We start from the raw sequence: 21856 nt of genomic DNA on the forward strand, positions 1-21856 counted from the left end.
AAAAATCGTTCCATTTTTATCACAATCAACCGTGTATTTCCATCGACTCTCTTAATTATATTTAACAATCTCCCCCACCCTTCCGACCAACACCGGAGCGACCAATAAATCTCGCCCGTGCTTCGAAACATTCATCAAAGCTCTAAATATTTTGTAATAATGTTTTACCGTGGAAATACGCTGAATAAATTCGACATTTTTCACCAATTATTTCTTTAGGAGAACTCGTGACCATTGCAGACTCCACTGAGCGAGATAATTAGCACGTAGAGCTTTTAGATATTAATAACAGCGAGCAAAATGAGTCTTGGCATCGGTCTGGGACAATATTTATAAGTCGAAGCAACGATGCGTTTAAACATTCGATTTCTGGTTTTATAGGCAGTAAAATTTTGAGATTGTATAATAATAGATGTTATATTACTCCATTCAAAGAAAACGTGGAAAAACTTTGGCACTTACCGATTTTCTTGAGGAAAAAAGAGTTCTTTATCCTCGTGTAACAAGTGTTACAGATCTCCTTGTTTCGGTAATAATGATCACACACTTATTCGTAAGATACACCGAGTAAACGTTTCTTTGATAAAAACCAAACTTTTGAAAAAATAGGATAAAGTAACAGTAATCACCATTTATTCTTTATCGATATAATAATAACAATGACCCTGGTAGTAATAATATCAGATACATATAAAAATATTGACGGGATAAAATGCAGCCACGTTTCAAAAAGTTTCGGAAACTTCTTACCGAAGTTTACTATCACATTCTCAGCCCGATCGAACCCTTTTGATCTTCGGACATTTTTTTTTATTCGGATAGATTCAATACTTCTCCATAACTTTTCCTAACTGACATCCAAGCTTCTATTTCTTCCACTCTGTAATCATCCAAGAAGAAGAGCTTTATGAAGTTTCAACGCACGAGATGGGATCCATTTGAGGAAAACTCGAAGCAATTTTTACTCACGTTCTAGGCACTTTGGTTAAATTTTCGACTCCACTCTCGGTTATCAGCACGTCATCCTCGATACGTACGCCACCCCACCCACGGAATCTTTGCAGTTGCTCCTTCACGATAAACTTGGATTGCTCAGGGTTGCTCAAAGCAGCGTCTAAAAGCTATAAAACATATTGCATCAACATACAGAAAACTGAAGTTACCACAAATGAGCACAAACTGGATCGCAAAAAGCCAAGCAAGAAACTGCGAAATTTGTACATCTCTGCGGGTTTAAATCATTGATCACTTACACAATCAACGAAATAACATCCGGGCTCGATGGTGAGTACCATTCCAGCCTTTAATATTCTAGCAGTTCGTAGTTTTCTGGTCCCAGGAGCAGTGGAGCGTTCAGGGTGTCCAGGAAGGTATCCACCAACGTCGTGGACGTCCAAACCCATCAAATGGCCAAGGCCATGTGGCTGGAAGACTTCATTGAGACCAGTTTTGATCATATCGTCAACGTCACCAGTCAAAACACCTCCATTTCTCAATCCACTCAGTACAGCTTTGTTCGCCAACAAATGCATATCCGTCCACGAGACTCCTGGCTTTGCTGCCTTAGCCACAGCATTGCACGCGTCCAGTACAGCGTTGTACACCATTTTCTGATCGTTCGTAAACTTTCCATTAGCAGGGTAACTGCACGTGATGTCTGCCGCATAACCAGCGTAGTTTCCTCCCATGTCGAATAAACTGGAATGAAGAATAAATCATTAGCAGAAGCATCTCAAAGTGAAAAACCATGTATAAAAATGTTGAATGATCATGCATGTCCCTGAAGCTTCAACAGGTGTGCAATATAGAGCTTTTGCGTTGTGACACACAAAATGCTGCATATTTTTGCACACTATTTTAACGAACTTCTGAGAAGAACCTTACCACATATCTCCATCCTTTACGACTCTATTATTGGGCGCTCCAGCATGGCCGTAATGCAAAATGGATGCATTGTGTCCAGATCCACAGATACAAGTGTAAGAAACGTGTCTACATCCTCCTACAGTGTATACATAATGCATGAAAGCTGCCTCAGCCTGGAACTCAGCCATACCAGGCTTAACAACACGCATAACAGCCTTGTGGGCATCCGAGCTTATCTTCACCACGTATCGTATCACTTCGATCTCTGCTGCAGATTTTATTACACGACTGTAAAAACAAAGTTGCTGATTAAATCAATCTCATTCATCATTCGTCAAAGATAATTAATATCTAATTACAATGAACAATCACAATGTGGACAAGAGACGTTTATATACTGTGAGCATAAATTTCGCTACGGTTATTCCACTTGAACAGTTCTGAATTTTGACAATTTCGAGGACTTTCCTGTACAGGGTATATACAAAAAGTAGCGGTGCCATTAGAGTGGATCTTCGGCAACTGCGAGACGTTTGGACAAGTAAGGAGACAACTTATCGGACTCGGATAATTCGCGCAAAGTTACGTAATCCAACGTAGCCACGCGAAAACCGAGCCTCCGCAAGTGCCTCTTTCGCATGACTTGAGGACCAATCAAATGATCAGAATCGCGACAGTAATGCTCGGGCAGGTGTATCAAGATGGACGTGTAAACTTCTTTTTTCTCCTGGAGATTCAAATGGAAGACTGGCAAGGTCACGGAATGCGGGTGTAAAATGATATCCAAGATGTAGAACTTGAGGGGAGGCAGACGAGTCAGAATGACGCTTCTGCTGATCTTACGCGGATCACCGATCAGATCAACCAGAGGCTGATACACGAGGCCTATCGCTCTCCTGATTCTCATATCCAACAACAGGGGCCTCGTCATTTTCTCCGTAGACAAAAAGGGACCTTTGTACTGCTCGCACTCCAACGACATCGCAAAATCCAGCAGCTTCAATTTATTCCTCAAGCGTCTGATGAAAGTCGAGTTCCTCGAGACGTAGACCTTCTGCAAAAATTGCGAGGTGAAGAGCCTCTCGACAAACGCTTCGGGAAAATGGGCCAGGTAGGTGCAAGAGAGCAGGATATCCAATGCGTCGTTGGGCCTCAGACTCGCGAACTTCTTGGTGAGGACCTTGTCGAAGACTTGCCAGAAGACTTGGCTCCTCGGCGGTTGGATGTTGAGCATCCCGAAAGGCGTTACGAAGGAGGAGAGTAACGACACGCGTATCTGCGTAGCGTTCTTTATGAAGTATTCCCCGCAAGCGACGAAGATCTCTTTGTTCCTGAAACGCAAATTCTCGCAATAGTCCATAATAGAGACCAATAAATTAGCGTCCTTCACGTGGCGACCCTTCAGCCTGGCGAACTCCTCCAAAGCGCGTCCAATCGATTCATCGATGTATCCCAGTGCATGAAGACTCTGCATGAAATTAAGCAAATGCTTCTCGCTCGACATATTCATATTTAAAACGGCCCATTCGCCGGCTATGTTGAGGCTCTTCTTCCAAGCAGCGGTGTCATTGAAGCAAGCCAATATGTCGGCCATTTCGGATCCATTCAATTTCCTCCAGTTCTTCTCCAGGCTCCTCTCCAGGATGATCTTAACGACGTTCCTACTCTCGTTGAAATGCTGCAACAATTTGAACAACGGGACTATGGTCTCCTCGTTGATGTCCTTTTCCCTGGCAGCTATGCCGGCCCACATGATATCCACGCAATTCCTATAATTCTCGTCCTTGTAGGAGGACAATATCTTCACGACGTCTATCAACTGTGGCAGGGAAAATTCACCATCTGTGGCCCTGATCAGTGCCTCCTCGCACAGCCAGTCCCTGTAGAGGTTCTTCGACGGACTCAACCTGTCCTTTCGCAGTATCACCAGACCCTGCAGGATCAACTCACTGTCCCGACTCCTAACGATCAGTTTCACCAACTGCTTCAGCACCGTGTCCCTGGTGCTCGGGTCCGACAGAATCTGCTCGTTTCGCAAGATTTTCGTGAATCTATGTCGGTTCTGATTGTTCTCCAACTCCATCATTCTTCGGAGACCTTGAACCGCCACCCTGCAATTGATCTCCTCGGCCACCTTTGTCTCCAGCAAGGAATACAGTCCTTTCGTGGTGAAGCACGAGTTCAAACTGTCCAGGATCTGTTGCACATCGGAGTTCTTCAAGTAATCCAAGTCGCTGGTGAATAATATCGCTGTTCCTTCCTCGGTCTCTATATCAATCCTACCCGCTAGGGAGCCTAAATTAGTACCGGTATCGCCCGACTCCCTCGTAGTCTTTTTTAAAGCATCGCTACTCTCATTCTTCGTATTTAGGTCAGCATGCTGCTGCTGCTGCTGTTGCTGTGGTTGTGGCTGTTGAGGCTGCTGTTCGCTAATTACCCCATCCGCTTTATTTTCCTTCTCGAACATCCCCTTGATGTCACCCATTTTTCTCACGAGAAACGGCAACTCTACGATGTTCACGCCTTCCTGCAGGAATATCGTAGTTTTCGTCAAAATCACCGACGAATTTTCCTCTCCAGCACTCTGTATCCATCTTTCGCATGATTTTTGTAAAACGATCTTCGAGCGAGAGAAAATACGGTTGAGTACACTTGCCCTTGAGCCACCAACGATCATCTACGTATCAGAGGCGTCTATTATACGAAAGGTCATTCTATGTTTCTTATTTTCGTTTACCAGCACTAATACCTTTTACATTGTTCAATTTTATTCAAACCATGAAATTCCATTTGTCCACCTCTATGTTTTAACGATCGTCGTACTTCGGTCGTAAACTGAATACTAATTTTCATGTTTATATGAGAAACATTGATAATTTTAGGATTTTTTCCTCTCTGTGTCCGAACAAAAAAGGTTAAAACAAATTTGCATAGGAAAAGTGTGATATCAACGTGGCGTCAGTTGCCTACTGAGCGAACGAGCCAGTTGTTTTGGTTCGTCGCCGAGCGGTGGCGCCACCAATCCAATTTTATGCTCGCCCGGTTTTTCACGAAACTGTGCCACGTTGTTATGCGCAGTGCGGCACACGCGACGGATCCCACACACATACAATTGGATTTACATTCAATAATATGAATATTCATGATATTTTGCTATTTTTCATTATCGACAAAACACGAAGTTATTCTAGCTTTGTCGCATCCAGATGGATCAAAATACGACCAATGGACAGATTATTATTCGTCTCACGTACCATTCGCATATTACGGGATACAGCACTTGGTTGTTTACTTGAAATCTGAAAAAAGGACAACGACGAAGAGTCATTAATTATTCGTGGTGCGACTATATAGTTACGTGTTCCCGGGGGTTAAAAATAACATCCACTTACTCTTCTTTCCCAGGGAAAATAGCCTCGAGTGCCGGAAGGCCGCTATCACTGTTTATCCCGTTCTGAAAACCAAAACAAAATATGCGGATCATTGCTTATGTCTACTGAATTCAATAACAGATTGTGCGAACGCTCGTCGATCGCGGGTCAAAGTAAAAGCGAGTTTCTGTAATCATCATGTTTGGTCGCAAACGGGAGAAAGCCCTCCCTGTGTAGGTCAACGGAAGCGACTCGAATTCCACGCCGTAAATTTTTTAGTTCCGCATCTACGCTGATGTAACAAGGCTATAAAAAAAAAGTAAATAAAAATAAGTTTACCAACGAGACGCGGGCAATCGATTGGAATAACAGAAATAAGCAATAGTCGAAAGTACGGTTAATAACAAATCAGGAATGTTTCCGCGACGGTATATCACGCGGAAAAAATAAACAACGACTATTTTAAGAGCAGTCTGCGTATGAGCAATATTCCAGCTAAGTAATAATTAGCTAAATGAATCATAATTGTAGGCTACACTGGAAATTGCGGGACAGAGCAATGGAGGAAAATAAATAAAAGCAAGAGACGACGATCGTTATCGTCATATTTATAGCTAATCAACAATCGAACCAGGACAAAATCATTATTTCTGCTAATCGATATCTATTTGTGACGGAAAATATGCGTCAATAGGAAGAATACCGTCGGCGAGGGGGCAGTATACAATAAAGTATTGTCACGCGCTGAATTTGAATATCGTGGCAATCACAGGGCGATAAATATTCATCGTGGCAATCATATAGGTGGTAGCAGGAGAGAATCGTGTATAGTTCTAGTAACGTTAACCGATATTGTAATGCGAGAGCAAACCTGTAATAACCTACGTGCTATATCAGTTATTACCGTAAATTGACGATAGTCAATGAAGGATCTCGTGTACTCTAGACTATTGTACGGTATAAACACGTTTTATTATGACCGATAGATCCACGCGTGATTGAAAGACCGGCTCGCTCAAACGGTGTCCTTGACTTTTGGACCGCACAAGTTTCGGCTTCGAGTCCGTTCGAGTCGTCATTATGTAATTTTGGCGAATCGCCGTTTACACGTGGGTTCCTCGTTTCTTTTTCTTAGCAGGAGGAAAAAAGTTTAGCTTCCGAGGACGACCGGTCCCAATTGATGCTACAACCAAGCCGTACAATTCTCTTTCGAGATGAATCGCATGGAAAAAAATATCTGCTTTGCTGTACCGCACGTGGAATCTGTCCCGCGCGTGTTGATAGATTCAGTTTACGGTGACACATCAGCGTTCCACCGCGTGTGCTTCGATCAATGCTTCGCGCGTCCACGTGTGTGTGTATGTATGTGTGTGTTTGTGTTGGTTCCTATCTGCTTGCCAATGCACGCACACCACCAGCGTTGGCTTCGATCAACGTCAACACGGCAAATCCCCGCGCGCTTGCTTCTTCTTATGCCTCCACCAACTTTATTCCACGAACGCATCCACAACATAACAAACCTATACCGTTCTATTCCTACCAAATGTTTCTCCTTCTCCTGCTCTTCTACAAACTTCTCTCGACAATACTACGCGAGCATAAAATCGTAATCCCGATACGAAATTATTATATAAAAACCGCTCGGCTATACATTGAATAAAATTCTATCGACAGTCGTTTAAAAATAAACAAGCAGTAGGGTATACCATCGTCTATTAAGCATACACAAAAAAACACGTGCTTAGCATTATATGCGTATAGAAGTGACATTGTAAAAGAAACAGAGCAGTTTGATTATTTTGTAACTGCGATTATTTATTTATATCAGTTCTAAAACGATCCTTTATCAAACATTCCCGATCACGTGTATAAAGTGTACATAAGAATATATCAAAGTTATTCAGTCCGCATCATTTACATTCGCTCGACGCGTGAGATCGAGGGAATTTTGTGCTCTACCGATTCAAAAGCGATCTTTTACTTGCGTCTTAACACTCATACATATAGCAGCGCGCTACATTGTCAACAAGCTCCCACCCATTGCACACCACTTGTAGTATATTTATGCCTCTTTTTCTGTTTGATGAACTATAACCACCGATTCGCGCAAGAGCGTTCTAAAGTTACATTAATTATACGCAATGTGAGCACGTTTAACTGCAAAACAAACGGAACGTAAATTTCTCGGGCAGAATAATCGATGATTCTAGGGATAAAGCTATCTCGAGTACCGTTAACCAATATTTTTAGTCCAACGAAATATTAAACTGCTTATTTATTAGGGATTTACTTTCAATTCTATTTACGCATAACGCGTGCCAATTCGAAGCTTCGCATTTTTCTATAAACGTAATAAATTCTAGCAAACGGACGATGGAAAACTGCGTAAGAGAGTGTAATAGAACGTTTTTACACCGTATAGCTTCGTATATAGTTCTGTCAATATTGATGTTCGATTACACCCTCGGTCGTTTAGCTTTCGTAGCTAAAAATATGAGTGACAGGGCTGTACTTCGATACTCAGAGAAACCATTATATCGAGCTCCTCGATAGGACGTTACGGAGAACCAGTTTGATGCGTCTCGAGTCCCAAATTAAGCAGAGAAATGTCACGGTTCAAGAGTCAACTCGCAGCGTTTTCTCGTCGACAAAAACTATAGTCATCCTTTGAACCTTTTTTTCAGCAGCAGAGTAGCAACAACAACAACAGGAATAACGAGAAATTCAAGCTTAAAGCTGATCCGTTTGGAAAAGCGATAAACGAGAGATTGAATGATTCTTTCCTCAAGGAGAAAAACTTTTCGGTCGACTTTGGTTTTCCTCGCGAGTTCCTGCATGAATTATCGAATGGGTAACCGAGGGAGTAGACGAAGTTCGAAGGTCACAGACCCACGTGATCGTGCAAAAGCAGTTTTTTAAGTGTTCCAGACATTTGGAAGCTGTTGAGCGTGGTAGAATTATCTACAAAGTGTCAGAAATAGCGTATAGGAGCTCTCTCGCTTGAACGTTGACGCGAGCCGTTTCCGTGGTTCACGACTTTGGCCGAGCCACTCTTGCCGCTCATCCATCCACACAAATTCCTTTGACCAGCAAAACGACGTGGCACCTTTTATGAGGAATGAGGATGCTCGCTGTGTCAAGATCCTCAGACGCGGTTTCGTTATAAATAGACGCAATGATGATCGTCCGTTACACCGGAAAAACTTTGTTGCTTCTTTGTCAAACGTCAATAAAAAATATACATATATGTACATATACAATTGTTATATCGATGAGAATAACTTTAACCTCTGCAATTGCGATTAAAAACTGTAAATCGCAAACATATAAGATTCCTCGGAGTAAATTAGATTATTTTCGTTAATATAATTATATAGTCACCTTATATACATATATACATGTCACAGTGGAGTACTACACCAAAGCCATTTGCAATATGAGCATACGAGGCGACTTATCCGCTTGATATATGTGTCAAGGGCAATTTATTCATTTATCGACACGCGAGTTTCGACGCTGGATATCCCAAACGAAAATTGCGAGCAACCAAACCTTTCACTATTAGCCTCTCACCCCGCGCTTTAAATTACGTAACGCCGAGGGAAAAACTAAAATTATATCTTTCTCTTCTCACCCTAAAAAAAGAGAGAAAAAAAAAGGAACAGACCGCCTAGCATTCAGCTGTGAGACCCAACTGCTCAAATACGCTATTATGAAACCTTCCCATGTATCGTGGAGATAGTCGTTTAAACCATACGAAACACAGAAACACGTTCGAGCCCGTACAAACACGATAACAAGGGCATTTAATTGTTACGAAAAAAGAGCTTAACTTTAAATTCAATATCGATCCGTGTTTACCAACAAGTAATGTCAAAGGTGGGGGAAGAGAAGAAAAGGAAACAACACGGCGCGTTTATATTTGAAAGTGACACGTATACGCTACATTGCGCAAGTTACGTGTATGCGACTAGCCTGTGAATGTGTGGAAAGGTAGCGGATACGTGAAATTTGATAAAATTCATAGTTATCGAAATAGGAGAATTTCCGGAGCGCGGAGAACGTAATATATAGAGTCGAATGGAGGTAAAAATGTGGCAGAGTTGGCTAAGCATGGTGAATTTCTTATTGCGAGTCCAAAGGGCGAGGAGAGGAGTAAAGAAGAGAAAGAGGGAGGGGGAAGAGGAGAGACCATCTGTTCCCTCGAGTGATGCTTACCAATGTGAGCAAAAGGGATGCTTGCTTTTCTTTAAGAATCAGCTCTATCTCATCCGTATAGCAAACCTCTTCCACCGAGTATCGCTTCTTCATGTCCTCCAATGTGTGCAATTTGCCCTCCCAAATCGCGTACTCCGCCGGTAATCGTGGCATAAACAGAGTCGTCGAGCCTGTGCCCAGATCGATGGCTCCGTACCATCCTGGCTCCTCCACTCCGAACGCCCATTGGAAGAAAGATTCCTTCGAGAAAGAAAACAAATATTTATAACGAATTGAGAAAATAAATACGCACCGCACAACCACGTATTAAATATTTTTCTACTACGTTAATTGGCTGTGCGACGTAAGCTTATAGAATTACAGTGGGACAGGTGTTTCTTTTCGCTAACGTCGAAAGAAAGATGGAGGATTTAGCAAAGCTACAGTGTATGCAGTTGTGAAATTATGATTAGCGAAGCAGATTGCTGTGGAAAGTTACTAGTCGCGGGACGCAAATGGCGAAACGAAAGTTTCAAATTGGTATTAATATCCCCCCTCCCCCCCCCCCCCCCTCTTGCTCGCTGATAAATGGATGCGAAACGAGAGTATTTTCTATAGTGGAGGAATCGTGGTAGGTATAATAGAGATTTCTGTTTGCGAGCATTCCTCCGGCAGTGTTGTAGTTCTCTTCCGAGAAGGCTGGGATGGAAGCCGGGGGGGCCACTGGCGTTCTTGCGTCCCTGAGTGTTTTGTCTCGAATAACAGAAAACAGAAAGGAAGGAGCAGAGAGCAGAGCGCTGAGCGGAAGTGGCAGGCACTCGCAGACGAGCCAGCACGATTCTCCAGTCCAACTGTTTTTGTACGAATCGATGTGGTAAAAGAGAGCGTCGCTGGGAAAGTCGAGAATAGCGTTTGAAGCGGCGAAAGCGGCCATTGTGGATTGGACAAAAATTTGCCAGGTCGAAAATTCCAAGGCTGAGCGTTTACGGGTCGAGGCAGGTCCCAACAAGCTCTGGCCTGCTGTGTTTGGGTTCTTGGACTGGTACGGTTCCCCCTTTGTGTGTGTATATATATATATATATATATATAAACACATTTCACCTCTAAGAGAAGAGGCCCAGAGGCATACGTAGATCGTGAATATCGTGGCTATTATAACATATACTCTCTTATCTAATCTTCCAGCGGGCAAAGAAAGGAAAAGCTTCCTTTGACGCTCCTTCCGCGAAACGCTCTAATTTCTCGCTTAATTCATGACTTTGGACCAAAAGTCATAATGATTTCTTTGTCTCTTCGTTCCCTCATCAGAGTTGTCTCGGTTATATTCTTTGGTTATCAGCGTCTCCTTCCTACCGCGCTTTTCTCTCGCTCTATTCTTCTCACGCAGTGACAGAGGGGGGAGGGGCAGAGAAGAAGGTTAGTGCGAGAGAGAGAAAGAGGACGAGACATCCTCTCCCGTCTGGAGAACGATCGGCCATCGGGTCAACGCGCTCTCAGCACGGCCAGCAGGTATTATCTTAAAGCAGCTATATATTCGAGGCATGCTAAAGCGAGGATCGAGCATACATACCGGGTGGATGAAAGGAATGTGCGGAGGACCTTCTCCCCCCTCCCCTTCCTCCCCCACTCCTCCGCACCTATATTCCCCTCGGTTAGCTATACCGAAAACCCAAAAGAACCACTGTTTTCCTCCTTGCTCCACTACGAACCGCACTAGCGATAACTCGCTATCTGACCCCGAATGATATCCAGCCTTATCTAATCAAGGATTTGAGCACGAAAAATTATTCATAACCACATAATTACAACTTTGTAGCAAACAATCTTTACGTAACGCTCAAATTTTTCTCTCAAACGAGGTTAATTTTCGTTTATCGGCGTGTAGTTCGTAGATGTCGCTGTGCTCCTGCGACGCGCGCATCGTTTCCGAGGTTATCTCTGGCCCAAGTAGAGAGCGGTAGCTGTAACTCTTGGCCTGAATTGGTAGGTAATTAAAGTTTAAATTATTGTAAACATCGGACGCTTCGGTAGAGTCGTTTTTAGATCATAGGATGCCCGTTCTTCGATATAAAGCCGGCCACTGGATTAATGGCAACATTGTGGCTCGGCTAACTAGGCGATTCCGAACAAAGACTGTGTGAGATCTCCGGAGCGGAGTGATCGCGAGCTTTTTCGCAGGCATCTCGAATGCTGTAATAAAATAGTGAGACGGCTCGCCGTGAAGTAAAGTGGAGAATTTTAATCAAGGAGTATGAAATATAGTGCACGAATCTCTGAATGCTCTCCCCGAGGGAAAACGAGCTTCTAAATGGATGCTCGAAATTAGTTGTATTTATTAACGTGTGCCCGTTGTTGATTAAAGATTTGTTCTAGTCCAATACACGCTGTTTCTGTATTTATTTACTAGAGATATACAACAGCCTTAAGATTTATCGTTGAAGCAAAGTTGCAACCCTGATAACGCACGATGTTCAAGAGACTTCCTTGACATGTTCGCTGGACGCGTGGATGTCCTCGGAACGTTCCGAGGATGTTCCAGGCATATCAGTGCTATTCTAGAACCTCGACTTCACCTCCCAATCATTTCCTTTCTATTTTTTTTACTTTTCGTATATACAAACGATAACTACGGGGAGGAGTCAAAGCAAAGTCAATTGCTGTTACATGCAAACCTGATCCGAGATAAGCGCGACCGAAATATTCGCTGACCAAACGCTTGCGTCGGAAATTTCTTTTCTCGAAAGCAGCAACGTTTGCGGAACCCGTTCACCGTCCTCGACAATAATACACGCGTTTTCATTTGCCGCGCAAAAATAGCGGCCCAATAAACTTCCAGTCGCTTTATTTTAGAAACGTAAACAGTAATCCGACTGTCTTTTTTCACCAGGACGTTCTTTATCGATACCCGCACAGCTACGATAAACAATAGTAGCGGCGATATTTTATCGGGTTAAATTTACTCACCCCTCCCCCCCCTCTCCCTGTTCTATCGAGAGCATCGTCGCTGTCATAACGAAGCGTGACAAAATTACAGGTTTCATCTCTCGCGATTAATGAAAATAGCTCGGCCAATGGCGTAGCGTGATAACGGGTTTCCTTTATGCGCGAGCAAACCATCTATCCCGCTTGAAATAATTCAAGACCGTGGAACGCGGAGTAAGGCGATACGGTTCGCGAATGGTTGTTTGCGATACGAGGCTAAATCGAGGGATATGATATATATATATAAGGATGGTCCATAAGGATACATGAAAATATTGCAGCGAGGTAAGCTGGCGAAGGAGTGGAACGAAAGAAAAGCTGGCGTTCTCCACCTGTTCCATCGAGCAGCCTCTTGCTCGCAACGTGTACACACCTGCCTGAAGGGCCATGCTATGTCCGTATCGTTGAAGGGGACATCCACGCCACCCTGGAGGACGATGAAAGTACCCGCAGCCGAAAGCTTCTCCTCTGCTTTGAGTCGCGCGACCAGCCTCTCCCGATTGCCACGGAAAAGACTCATCGGCACTTTCAAAGTGTGATCACCCCGCGTGAAATGAGGCTCCTCCATTCTGCTCCTAAAATCACATTCTTATGCAGCCGCTGATCGATAGAAGAGTCTCTCTGTTGGCTTATATATATATATATATATATATATATATATATAGATGTACAGCAGCGAGGAAATGACGCAAAAATTTATCAAACACCTGCCACACCGGGATGAATATTCAATGGACGAGGAATTTTTACAGGTGCATATATGTTTGGTAATTGAAAAACTGTCTTTGTTTCGGGAGGTGTGCTATATAGTTAGAACGTTACTTTCTAAAAAGAAAGTAGATCCGCGAATATATACAGTACACACGAGTGTATATACTCGTCTATAGCTCGGTGTATCAAGATCTAGTCTGCTGGTGACTATGCAAATCAGACCAGTCGAACGATTCCGCAGCTATTTTTATTCAAAGAAATCAAAGCGATGCGTGAAATCAAACTGAATAATAATAGCTCCGTCCAGCTGCGGTCGATAATTGGAAAAATCCAATCTCGCGCAGGTGACTGGCATTGGTTACGAGTGAGAAGAGAAGTTCCTACGTTCCGCGGGAGGAAAAACGCTGTGTTTGTTTTGGAAAAAGGATTATGCACGTACGAGTGAACGGATGTTGAGAAACTTTGATGAACTCTCGTGGTAGGGATGGTCTTGCTGCAGTTGGGAGTTTGCTTTCTCAACGGTGGACTGCTTCGCAAAAATCTGACGAATACACAGCTACTGGCTACAGTCCTCTTAATTAGTACGTTAATGCTATTCAGTGCCATTGAACGTGCCCCAATTACCAAACTAAAAGCCTACTGGATTCTTGCAGAAAGCTACGCCAAGATTTCAGCCAAAACAATTTCGTTAAGCTAATAATAGCTCCCGAAGAAAAGCTACAAAGAAAGACACTAGTTTTTTAGTCTTGCTTTAATTGCGTAAGAATAATAAAACTTTAATTAGCTGGTAATTAAGAGTAAGTGCGCGCATTGTTGCTAGCGTCTAGTAGAATTCTTTCGTTCGAGACTTCTTATTGGTAAAAGTATCCGGGGACTTGCTCCCATTGGTCAGGTATCGCTAGGGAAATTAATGACTAATGGCAAGTTTCGAAATGAGATGTTTTGTGTTTTTGAGAAATTTTTAATTAAAGGTTATTGAAAAAAAAATACTCTAAGAATTTTATTTTTAATATCATTCCGTTTTTATGTATATTTATGAATTTATCAGTTTGACGCGAGTTAGTAGGACACCCTATGTGTGTGTATGTGTGACTGAGATACCATAATGCGAAATGCTTTCGGAAGATGGTTATAATGTCTAGCCGGCATAAATAGAACATGGCTACCAACAACAGGAATGCTTCGTGCGTCCTCGCCTATTAGATTTATATTTGACCTGTGTCATTGGACGACTGACGCTCTCAACTTTTAGCTGACACAATTCTAATACTCTAATACCGATGTATATTCTAAAAGTAAAATAAACGAAATTGCTCCCTAGCAAAGTTTGTATTCGCGCCAATTGTGACTCTCCAGCTGCTTAGTCGTGCAATAAAGCACTGATTGCGACTAATATATTACATTGCATGTACCACTGTTGTATTACGTGCGCGCCGTCATTGCGCGTCATTTCTTAAGCTTCTGTCACAAAGTATACTTTTTTTATCAAGTATACCAAGGATTTTTACAGATAAGAAAAATCTCAAGTTGCTCCATGCAGATAAGTTCGTTTCGGTCTAACTTGGTTAAAAAAATATTTCTGAATATATCTGTTCACACATGAAAATGCAGTACGTGAATCACCAGACTTTTATAGCGGAACATTTCATTTTTGCTTGCTTGATAAAATAATGAATCAGCTAAACCATATATTTCCGGGGAAGTATGTACGTTTGTTCTTTTATTTTTCTACGATTGCTTTTTCACAACAGCACTATATAAATACGACTAGAGCACGAAAGTTTTTTTTGTATATTTATTAAATTGATGCGACGAAAAACTATAAATGAAATCATAACGTATAGCCAAGGCTATTGCAAGTTTTTGTACATAATGTTGCTTTAACAAATACGACAGAGATACAAGCTTTTTTATTTCTAGCTAAAGTATAGGACGACACATGTTTACTCGATGCGTGTAACTGTATTTTTTAAGTCTGGCACCAAACACACGCTATCCTTTGCGTATACATTCACAGAGACTTCAGCCTTGTCAATCGACTCGAGTGCGATAAATAGAGAGTTATTATTAAATCTGATAAATTAATAGTGAAATAGATAGAATCAGGGGGTACGCGATTTCATTTTATGATAAATAAAAGTGCGATCGTTATCGAATGAGAATCATATAGTATATAGCCGTCTTAGCTAAATTGAGATAACCGCGAAGAGAGAAACAACACGACAGTCATGTGACCGTTGGTAATGCAGTGCAGTACCTAACCTCAAACTTAGTCAGCACGAAAAATTCCGTTAAAGCGGAGGTAGAAGCAGATTTGTCAAGAAATATGCGTTTGGCACAAAATTGTGGCCATTGGCGATATATCTGGGCAACTATTCACATTTTTTTTATGCTTAATGTGTGCAAGCTGTCGCGTATCTATATTAAATGGAATGATAAAGAGCACTGCAATGCGTTGAAAGTTTGATGGCTGCTCGAGCATTGGCAGAATTTGGTTGTTCAGTCGATATAACGCAATGTACTAGAAACACTTACGCGAAGACCTACTTTTTCGAGGGCAACGACACGAAACACGCTTCGTGAATTTAATATATACTCACGAGTTCGCGGAATAAGACTCGGCCATGACGCTTATACGTACTACGCTGGGCAACGGGCGGGGCAGTTCACCAGTTCACTTTTCAATCTTGTTCTCTCTTTCTCCGTTCGTCTCCTTTTCAGATCTTGACCATTTATATACACCGTCGGTAACTCACAGGCACGTTAAAGCAATTTTAATCAATGATTTCCCGCCACGAGGTCTTTAATCATCAAACTTATTTACGAGAACACGGATTCTGTCCTATCCTTCTCTCCTTATCAATGTACTACTGATACTTCTAGCAGGTTCTTAATATTATCTGGTCGTGTATTTTTTATCTACCCTATAACTCTTTTTAAATTATATATTTTTTAATAATAACAATAAAAGAGAAGGTAAATGAACTGAAAGTTTTTAGTCAGGTGTAATTAATTTGTGGAATGCCATCTTTGTCACATTCCCTGCGTTATTATTATTATTGTGAAAAGTTTTATTGTGTGTCCCCGAACTTTAAACAGCCTGCATTTACGTTTCAAAGCACAAAATTATCATTCTTTAAAGCGCACGAATAATAATTTACAAGCTCTATTGACTAACGCAGTATTCGAAATTCAAACTTTACCGCCTATTAAAACTTGCTTTTGAAATATCAAAAGTTTTATTCAAAATACTTAGAAAAAGTTTCTTTTTTGTTTTAAGGATACACAGCAATATGTATTTAAAAATGTTCATAAATATACATTACACGGTTAAAAAGAAGAAAGCTGATTTTGCACAAACTTTCTGTTCAAAAAATATATTAATCACCTCTCGGCATTCGTCAACAACTGGTTACGTTAAGATAAGGAGTGAATCATGAATATATCGTTAAAAATATTCAATTCTTTAGAATCCATAAAAAGTTGTTACTCGCTACAAAAAAAAGAATAAAATTTAAAAGTTTATTGCATTCGTCTGAAACAATAATATATACGAAAATACTGAAACTAAAACGTTTTTCCTTCAACTAAGTATACAACATTATTATACAATCAGAGTATCTAGTAAGCTACAAAAAATATCACCTTAACCGTCAGAGTTATGAATTATAACTTTGCACTTAAATTTTCCACCGATGCAAATAAGCTCTTTATGTAATATTTCTTTGTAATTTTATCGTATTGATTTAGAATATCTTAAAGTCGCTAAAAATATTAGAAAAAAAAATTCCATGTGGAATAGGAAGGGGGTAGTAGGACTGAGAAATTCCAAACACTGTAATCCAATGAAACTTTTAACTATTTTATTTTATAATTAATAAGAATTGTCGGTGGTTTTCCGACGATCACAACGAGATATAGTTTCCTTAATTCACATTCAACGAAGAACTTAAAAAGAAAGAAAAAAAAAACACTTTTCTCATAGAAACAAAATTGACTCAAATTCCGCTCATCACACAATCATTCACGCACGAATTATACATTTTTCGCCTAATCTTCGGAACCGTAAAATTGTAATATTATCATTCCGTCGTTTAATTCGTAAGATTTAGGTACGCAACATGTACTAATTACTAGCTATCCGATAAGGTTAGATCAGACGGTATTAATTCAACGCTCCTATAAATATCGATTATTGCGTCAGCATTTGTCTAAATTCCTGTCTGATCGTTAGCTCAAAATATCAGAAATCAATCGCAGGATCTTATGGTTTTCTGCTTAAAATACCAACACGCTTAGAATGATTTAAATGTGAATACGACGTTGTTACATCAACGTATATACCTAGCGACCAATAGTGATAAATTAACTATGCACTAAAACATGCACAGCGAAATATAAAGCTATACGTCATTATTACATGCCCGCGTTTATCATTCTTATCGCTTCATCTCTCTCTCTCTCTCTCTCTCCCTCTCGCACACACAAATACATACACACATATACAGGCAAACATGCGCTCGCGCACGAGTAGGGCGTAACATTTTTTTTAGACAGTTTTTTATATATATGTATATACACATATTTATATATCTATATATATTTATATGTCTCCCTCCCATCGACATTATTAATACTTTGACACGAGTTAATCCCTTCGATGATTGGCTGCGACGAACTTAATTGGAACTAAATTAAATATTAATCGTCTTTTCCTACATCGTCCGGACTTCTCGCCCCTTGCGCATTTTAACATGAAAATATAATGAGATCATCGTCTTTCCGATGCGAAAGAATTGAAACGCTCTCGCACGCAAAGGCATTAAATGTCGTTGATTGATTGTAGCGATAGACGCGGACACTTCTTTTATATGACTAATAAAACTGGACCATGTAATTACCGAGGAAACTCGGCATTTTTAACTAACAGCCTATTAATAGGATACTCTCGAGGAGAAACGTGTGCTCTTTTTGCACTAGGAAGGAAAAAATCGTACGACACGGTGACAAGCAGCAAAATTTTCGTGCTTTTCTACTATTTTTTTGCTTTTCTTTTCTTTTCATTTTTGCGAAGGCTCTATCGTACTATTGAATTTTCATTGTGTGTCTCGTAAGTGTACATAGTATTGTCCGCTGGCTGTACGTATTCATGTTTGTTCGCTTGTGTTGAATTAAATTACGTAATTTACATTGCTGACCCCAGCATCGTACGTGTTTGAACTGCTACAGTGTTGCATCTTTACAGGAAGCTATAGTTATCGTGTAACCGGTCGCAGCGCGCATATTCGCAGGACGATACACATAATAATCGCAGAGGAAAATATAATTCTATCAGTTAAGAGGACATTCTCATTCCGAAAGTGCACGCTTCGGTTAAACGATTTGCCAAACCTCGCTAGCTCGTTCCTTTAACCGAATCACTTTCTTAAACGAAACTAAAACAATTAAATAAAAAAAGGAGCTCGGTTAAAAGATATTCGCTCGTTTTACGAAACCAGCATAAAGTCTTGATTCGTTTGGGGGCCATCTAGCCTCGGCGTGAACTTTCCAAGTGTCGACGTTTGCACTCTAACAGTGACAAAAGTATAAGTACAGAAACTACTTTCTGCTCATTCGAATGCAATTTTTAGAACGGGAGCATCTTCTCCGAACTATCCCTTTTTTCACATTCCTTAATAATACAAAAAAAAAGACACAAAAAATCTAGAAAAATAACACATCATAGATTTACCAGCAGGTATACGCATTTTCAGTGCCACGAACAATAATCTCTTTCTCGTTGAATGAACTGGAGAACAATGGTAATGATAAAATGGAACTAATAGTGTAATAATAATAAATGTAATGTTTATAATAAGAATAAAAAAGAAACAGGTTCGTATACAAATGTTTTTTCTTTATATTCTATGTTTAACGAAAACAAACGAAAGGAGATATTAAGGAAAAATATAAAAGATGTATTGTTTACAAATACTCGATACGAGTACTCCCGGCCTAACATTGCGTAAGATTAAACACGCCCACGATCGAGCAAAGGGCAAGCTTCTCGTCGAAAGACTGAATTTTCTCATTTACGGAGAAAACGAACAATATCTTTTAATTAGCTTAACTTTTACATTTGGGAGTGGATTTTGCGTTTTTCCTCGTTAATACGGTTCGACAGCGAATCATGTCGAATAGAATCGAAGTTGGCGACATTTCGCACAGAGGCAGGGCAGCCATAAGTCTTCCACGTAAGCCTCGTGATCGTCGCCGATTCTTGCCGAAGTTGCACGAAGCCGAGGCCGCTTCCAATAACAACACACCATATTTACAAACACGACCATGTAAGGCAAGTTGCTGCCTAATTACGCTCTCCGTGCTTCCACCGTTGCCTCATGCTTGCGTGTACCTCACGCACACACGCATTTAAACACACAAAGAGATCCAAGAGAGAATACCAATTCTAGAAAGAAAATAGAGGAGGAAAGGAGAGGGAAGAGAGAGAGAGAGAGAGAGAGAAAAAATGAAGAAAATAGGAAGCCTGAGAGGCAAGCAGACGCACGAAGCGGAGACAAAATTTCGTCAGCCGTACCCCTCCCTCGCATAGTCGCAGAAAACTTTTGCAATTTCACGCACTGAAATTTCGTTTTAACAGTATTTATTACGAAGGTTAAAGTTTCACCCTCACAGGTCAAATACTGGCGTTAACGGTTCATCCTCTGAATCGTAGAAGTACTGTTTTCTCCTATAACCAAGAGGACTCGTGTTTTCCTCCCTCACAGTTTTATCGTCCTCGGAATTTTCCATGTCACCGAGATTCGCTTGAAGTCTTTTCACAGCTTCCTTGATGAGACCACCCTCCCTGAGTAGCTCCTGAAGCAGCTCGTAGGGATCATCCTCGTCACTCGTCGTTGACCTCTTATGATGACTATGATGGTGGTGGTGGTTATGGTGATTGTGATGGGATAGACTCTGATCGTGTACGTTGCTGTTTCTCACGCCGCAAATCTCACAACTGCTAGGATCTGCCCAGGATCTCGACGGTATTTTATAAGGCAACGATCGCTTCCTGCAGGAAGCCGTCTTCACTTTCAAGCGAGATATTCGCAAATTCTCCTTGATTTGAGATACCAGCAGGTCTACGTCCTGGGATAGAAATTCTTGCGTCGTCTCTGGCATCACCTTAATCAAATACGTTGTTTCCTCGGCACTAGGCATTCTGACGCGGAAACTCCTCTTTCCCTTGTTTACCAAAATTCCACTGGATTCCCCTCCAAGGTGGACCAGACTAGACTCTGTGTTTACAACGCCCCTTCTCTCCTCTAAACCGAACGCCACAATAGACTTGGCAGAGAGCGACGTGTCCTGTGTTTTCCACCCCCTTTCTTTCGTTCTTTCTTCTTTCCCAACGAAACTTTTTCACGCCTTGAATATACAGCGTCCGTTATGTATTACAGGAAAGACTAGCTCGATTGGTCAGTTTTCTCTTCCCGTATACCCAATGTTATTTTCTTCTTCGAAGAAAGCGACGAAACAGAAGAAACGGTTAAGCGATCGGTAAACTCTCACACGTTGTTCTGTTTTGTTGGAGCTTTGTCACTGCGTACAAACACGCTCAACCGCGATACATTCGCATTAGCCTCGTAAACACCTACCAACTCACACAATCGTGTGCTCTGTAATCACACAGAACGCGTGATTCACTGGGTAAATACGCGTGTGATACTCCTTTTCCCTCTTTCCACTCGTCTCTCTTATCGAACGAGTCACCCGCCTCGATCGAGACTCCACCGTGGCCAGAGGAATTGAATGAGCACGAACACCAGCTTAACCCTCCTCGTGTCGGTGTGCACTTTTACGATGCACACAACACGTACACAATCACAGATGCAGATCCCCTCTGTGTATACTTGCCACGGATCAACTGTAGAAAAATCGTTGATTAATATCGCTCACCGGCACCTCCCGAGTATTTACTTCTTCCTGTAGTATATATATATATATGTACATTTACCACTGTTAACTTTCCACTTTAAATTCTAATGTGAAAGTTTACAAAGGTGTGCGATACACGCTCGTAGCAGCGGTGAATGGCAATAGAAGAATAACGATCTCCGTAGACGAGGCAAAATTGCGTAAAATGCGAACGTTTCTCAACCACGTAGGAACGATAATTTTCCAATTTGACGTTTCAGAAGGATTCTTGGCACTGGTGCATCAATTACTTTACAAATTAAACAGTTTGTATTTCTCGTTGTGACACACACTGATCAGAAGAAGACGGGTTGATGTTTGAGCGCTTAGAGCGAGCGGCTGCCCGTCCGCCAGCCATGAACCTTCTACTCTCTGTTATTATTGTTTTGGCTGTGCGGCGCATGCGCACTTTCCCCCACGCTCGTGTAAACAAACCGTTAACTCACCAGCAGCCCTGGCAAATCGATAATACCTTATTCTTCTCACCGCACGCTCTTATATCCGTTCCCTATTTCTTTTTCCCAATAAAATCTAAGGTTTCTTGACAAAGAAGGAAGTACGTACGATAATTGTCACATTGTCCTAGATTGTAAGTTTTTTTAAATTAAAAATTATCTCCAGACAACGTGATCAGTCGCGAACACTGACGTGTCTCTTGTCTCAACGTACGTTTATTCTTGGCCTTCTTTCTCTCTAACTCTCTTCATTAACGAAACAGAATTACGAAGGGACTGGGATTGCAGGGTGAAGAAAAGAGGGCGCTGGGCGAATGA

General features: G+C 41.4%; 3 protein-coding genes across 8 annotated transcripts; all 3 read right to left on the reverse strand.

The window, feature by feature from the left end:
• Window positions 1-627: 627 nt before the first annotated feature.
• Dip-C (dipeptidase C) lies at window positions 628-16531 on the reverse strand. 6 transcript variants are annotated; one of them, XM_066729438.1, is made up of 9 exons: window positions 16516-16531; window positions 12790-12991; window positions 9456-9695; window positions 5259-5320; window positions 5121-5165; window positions 1885-2154; window positions 1254-1698; window positions 970-1121; window positions 628-880 (listed from the first exon to the last, which is right to left on the reverse strand). In XM_066729438.1, exons 2-9 carry the CDS (start codon window positions 12982-12984, stop codon window positions 811-813), a joined length of 1479 nt encoding a protein of 492 aa, XP_066585535.1. In that variant the 5' UTR covers window positions 12985-12991; window positions 16516-16531; the 3' UTR covers window positions 628-810. The 6 variants fall into 6 exon arrangements, with proteins under 6 accessions (XP_066585535.1, XP_066585530.1, XP_066585520.1 ...); XM_066729433.1 differs by lacking the exon at window positions 16516-16531 and adding an exon at window positions 15769-15964; XM_066729423.1 differs by lacking the exon at window positions 16516-16531 and adding an exon at window positions 15728-15964.
• LOC136774935 (FAST kinase domain-containing protein 3, mitochondrial-like) lies at window positions 2232-5107 on the reverse strand. Its single transcript, XM_066729409.1, has 2 exons — window positions 4616-5107; window positions 2232-4543 (listed from the first exon to the last, which is right to left on the reverse strand). Exon 2 carries the CDS (start codon window positions 4541-4543, stop codon window positions 2369-2371), a length of 2175 nt encoding a protein of 724 aa, XP_066585506.1. The 5' UTR covers window positions 4616-5107; the 3' UTR covers window positions 2232-2368.
• A 437-nt stretch (window positions 16532-16968) lies between the features above and the next one.
• Window positions 16969-21758, reverse strand: LOC136780254 (GSK-3-binding protein-like). Its single transcript, XM_066738506.1, has one exon. It carries the CDS (start codon window positions 20325-20327, stop codon window positions 19794-19796), a length of 534 nt encoding a protein of 177 aa, XP_066594603.1. The 5' UTR covers window positions 20328-21758; the 3' UTR covers window positions 16969-19793.
• Window positions 21759-21856: the final 98 nt, after the last annotated feature.

Source organism: Prorops nasuta, unplaced genomic scaffold (genome assembly GCF_024137725.1).
Source record: "Prorops nasuta isolate Cenicafe-Biocafe unplaced genomic scaffold, Cenicafe_Pnas_1.2 PNAS00002, whole genome shotgun sequence".
Taxonomy (NCBI): Eukaryota; Metazoa; Arthropoda; class Insecta; order Hymenoptera; family Bethylidae; genus Prorops; species Prorops nasuta.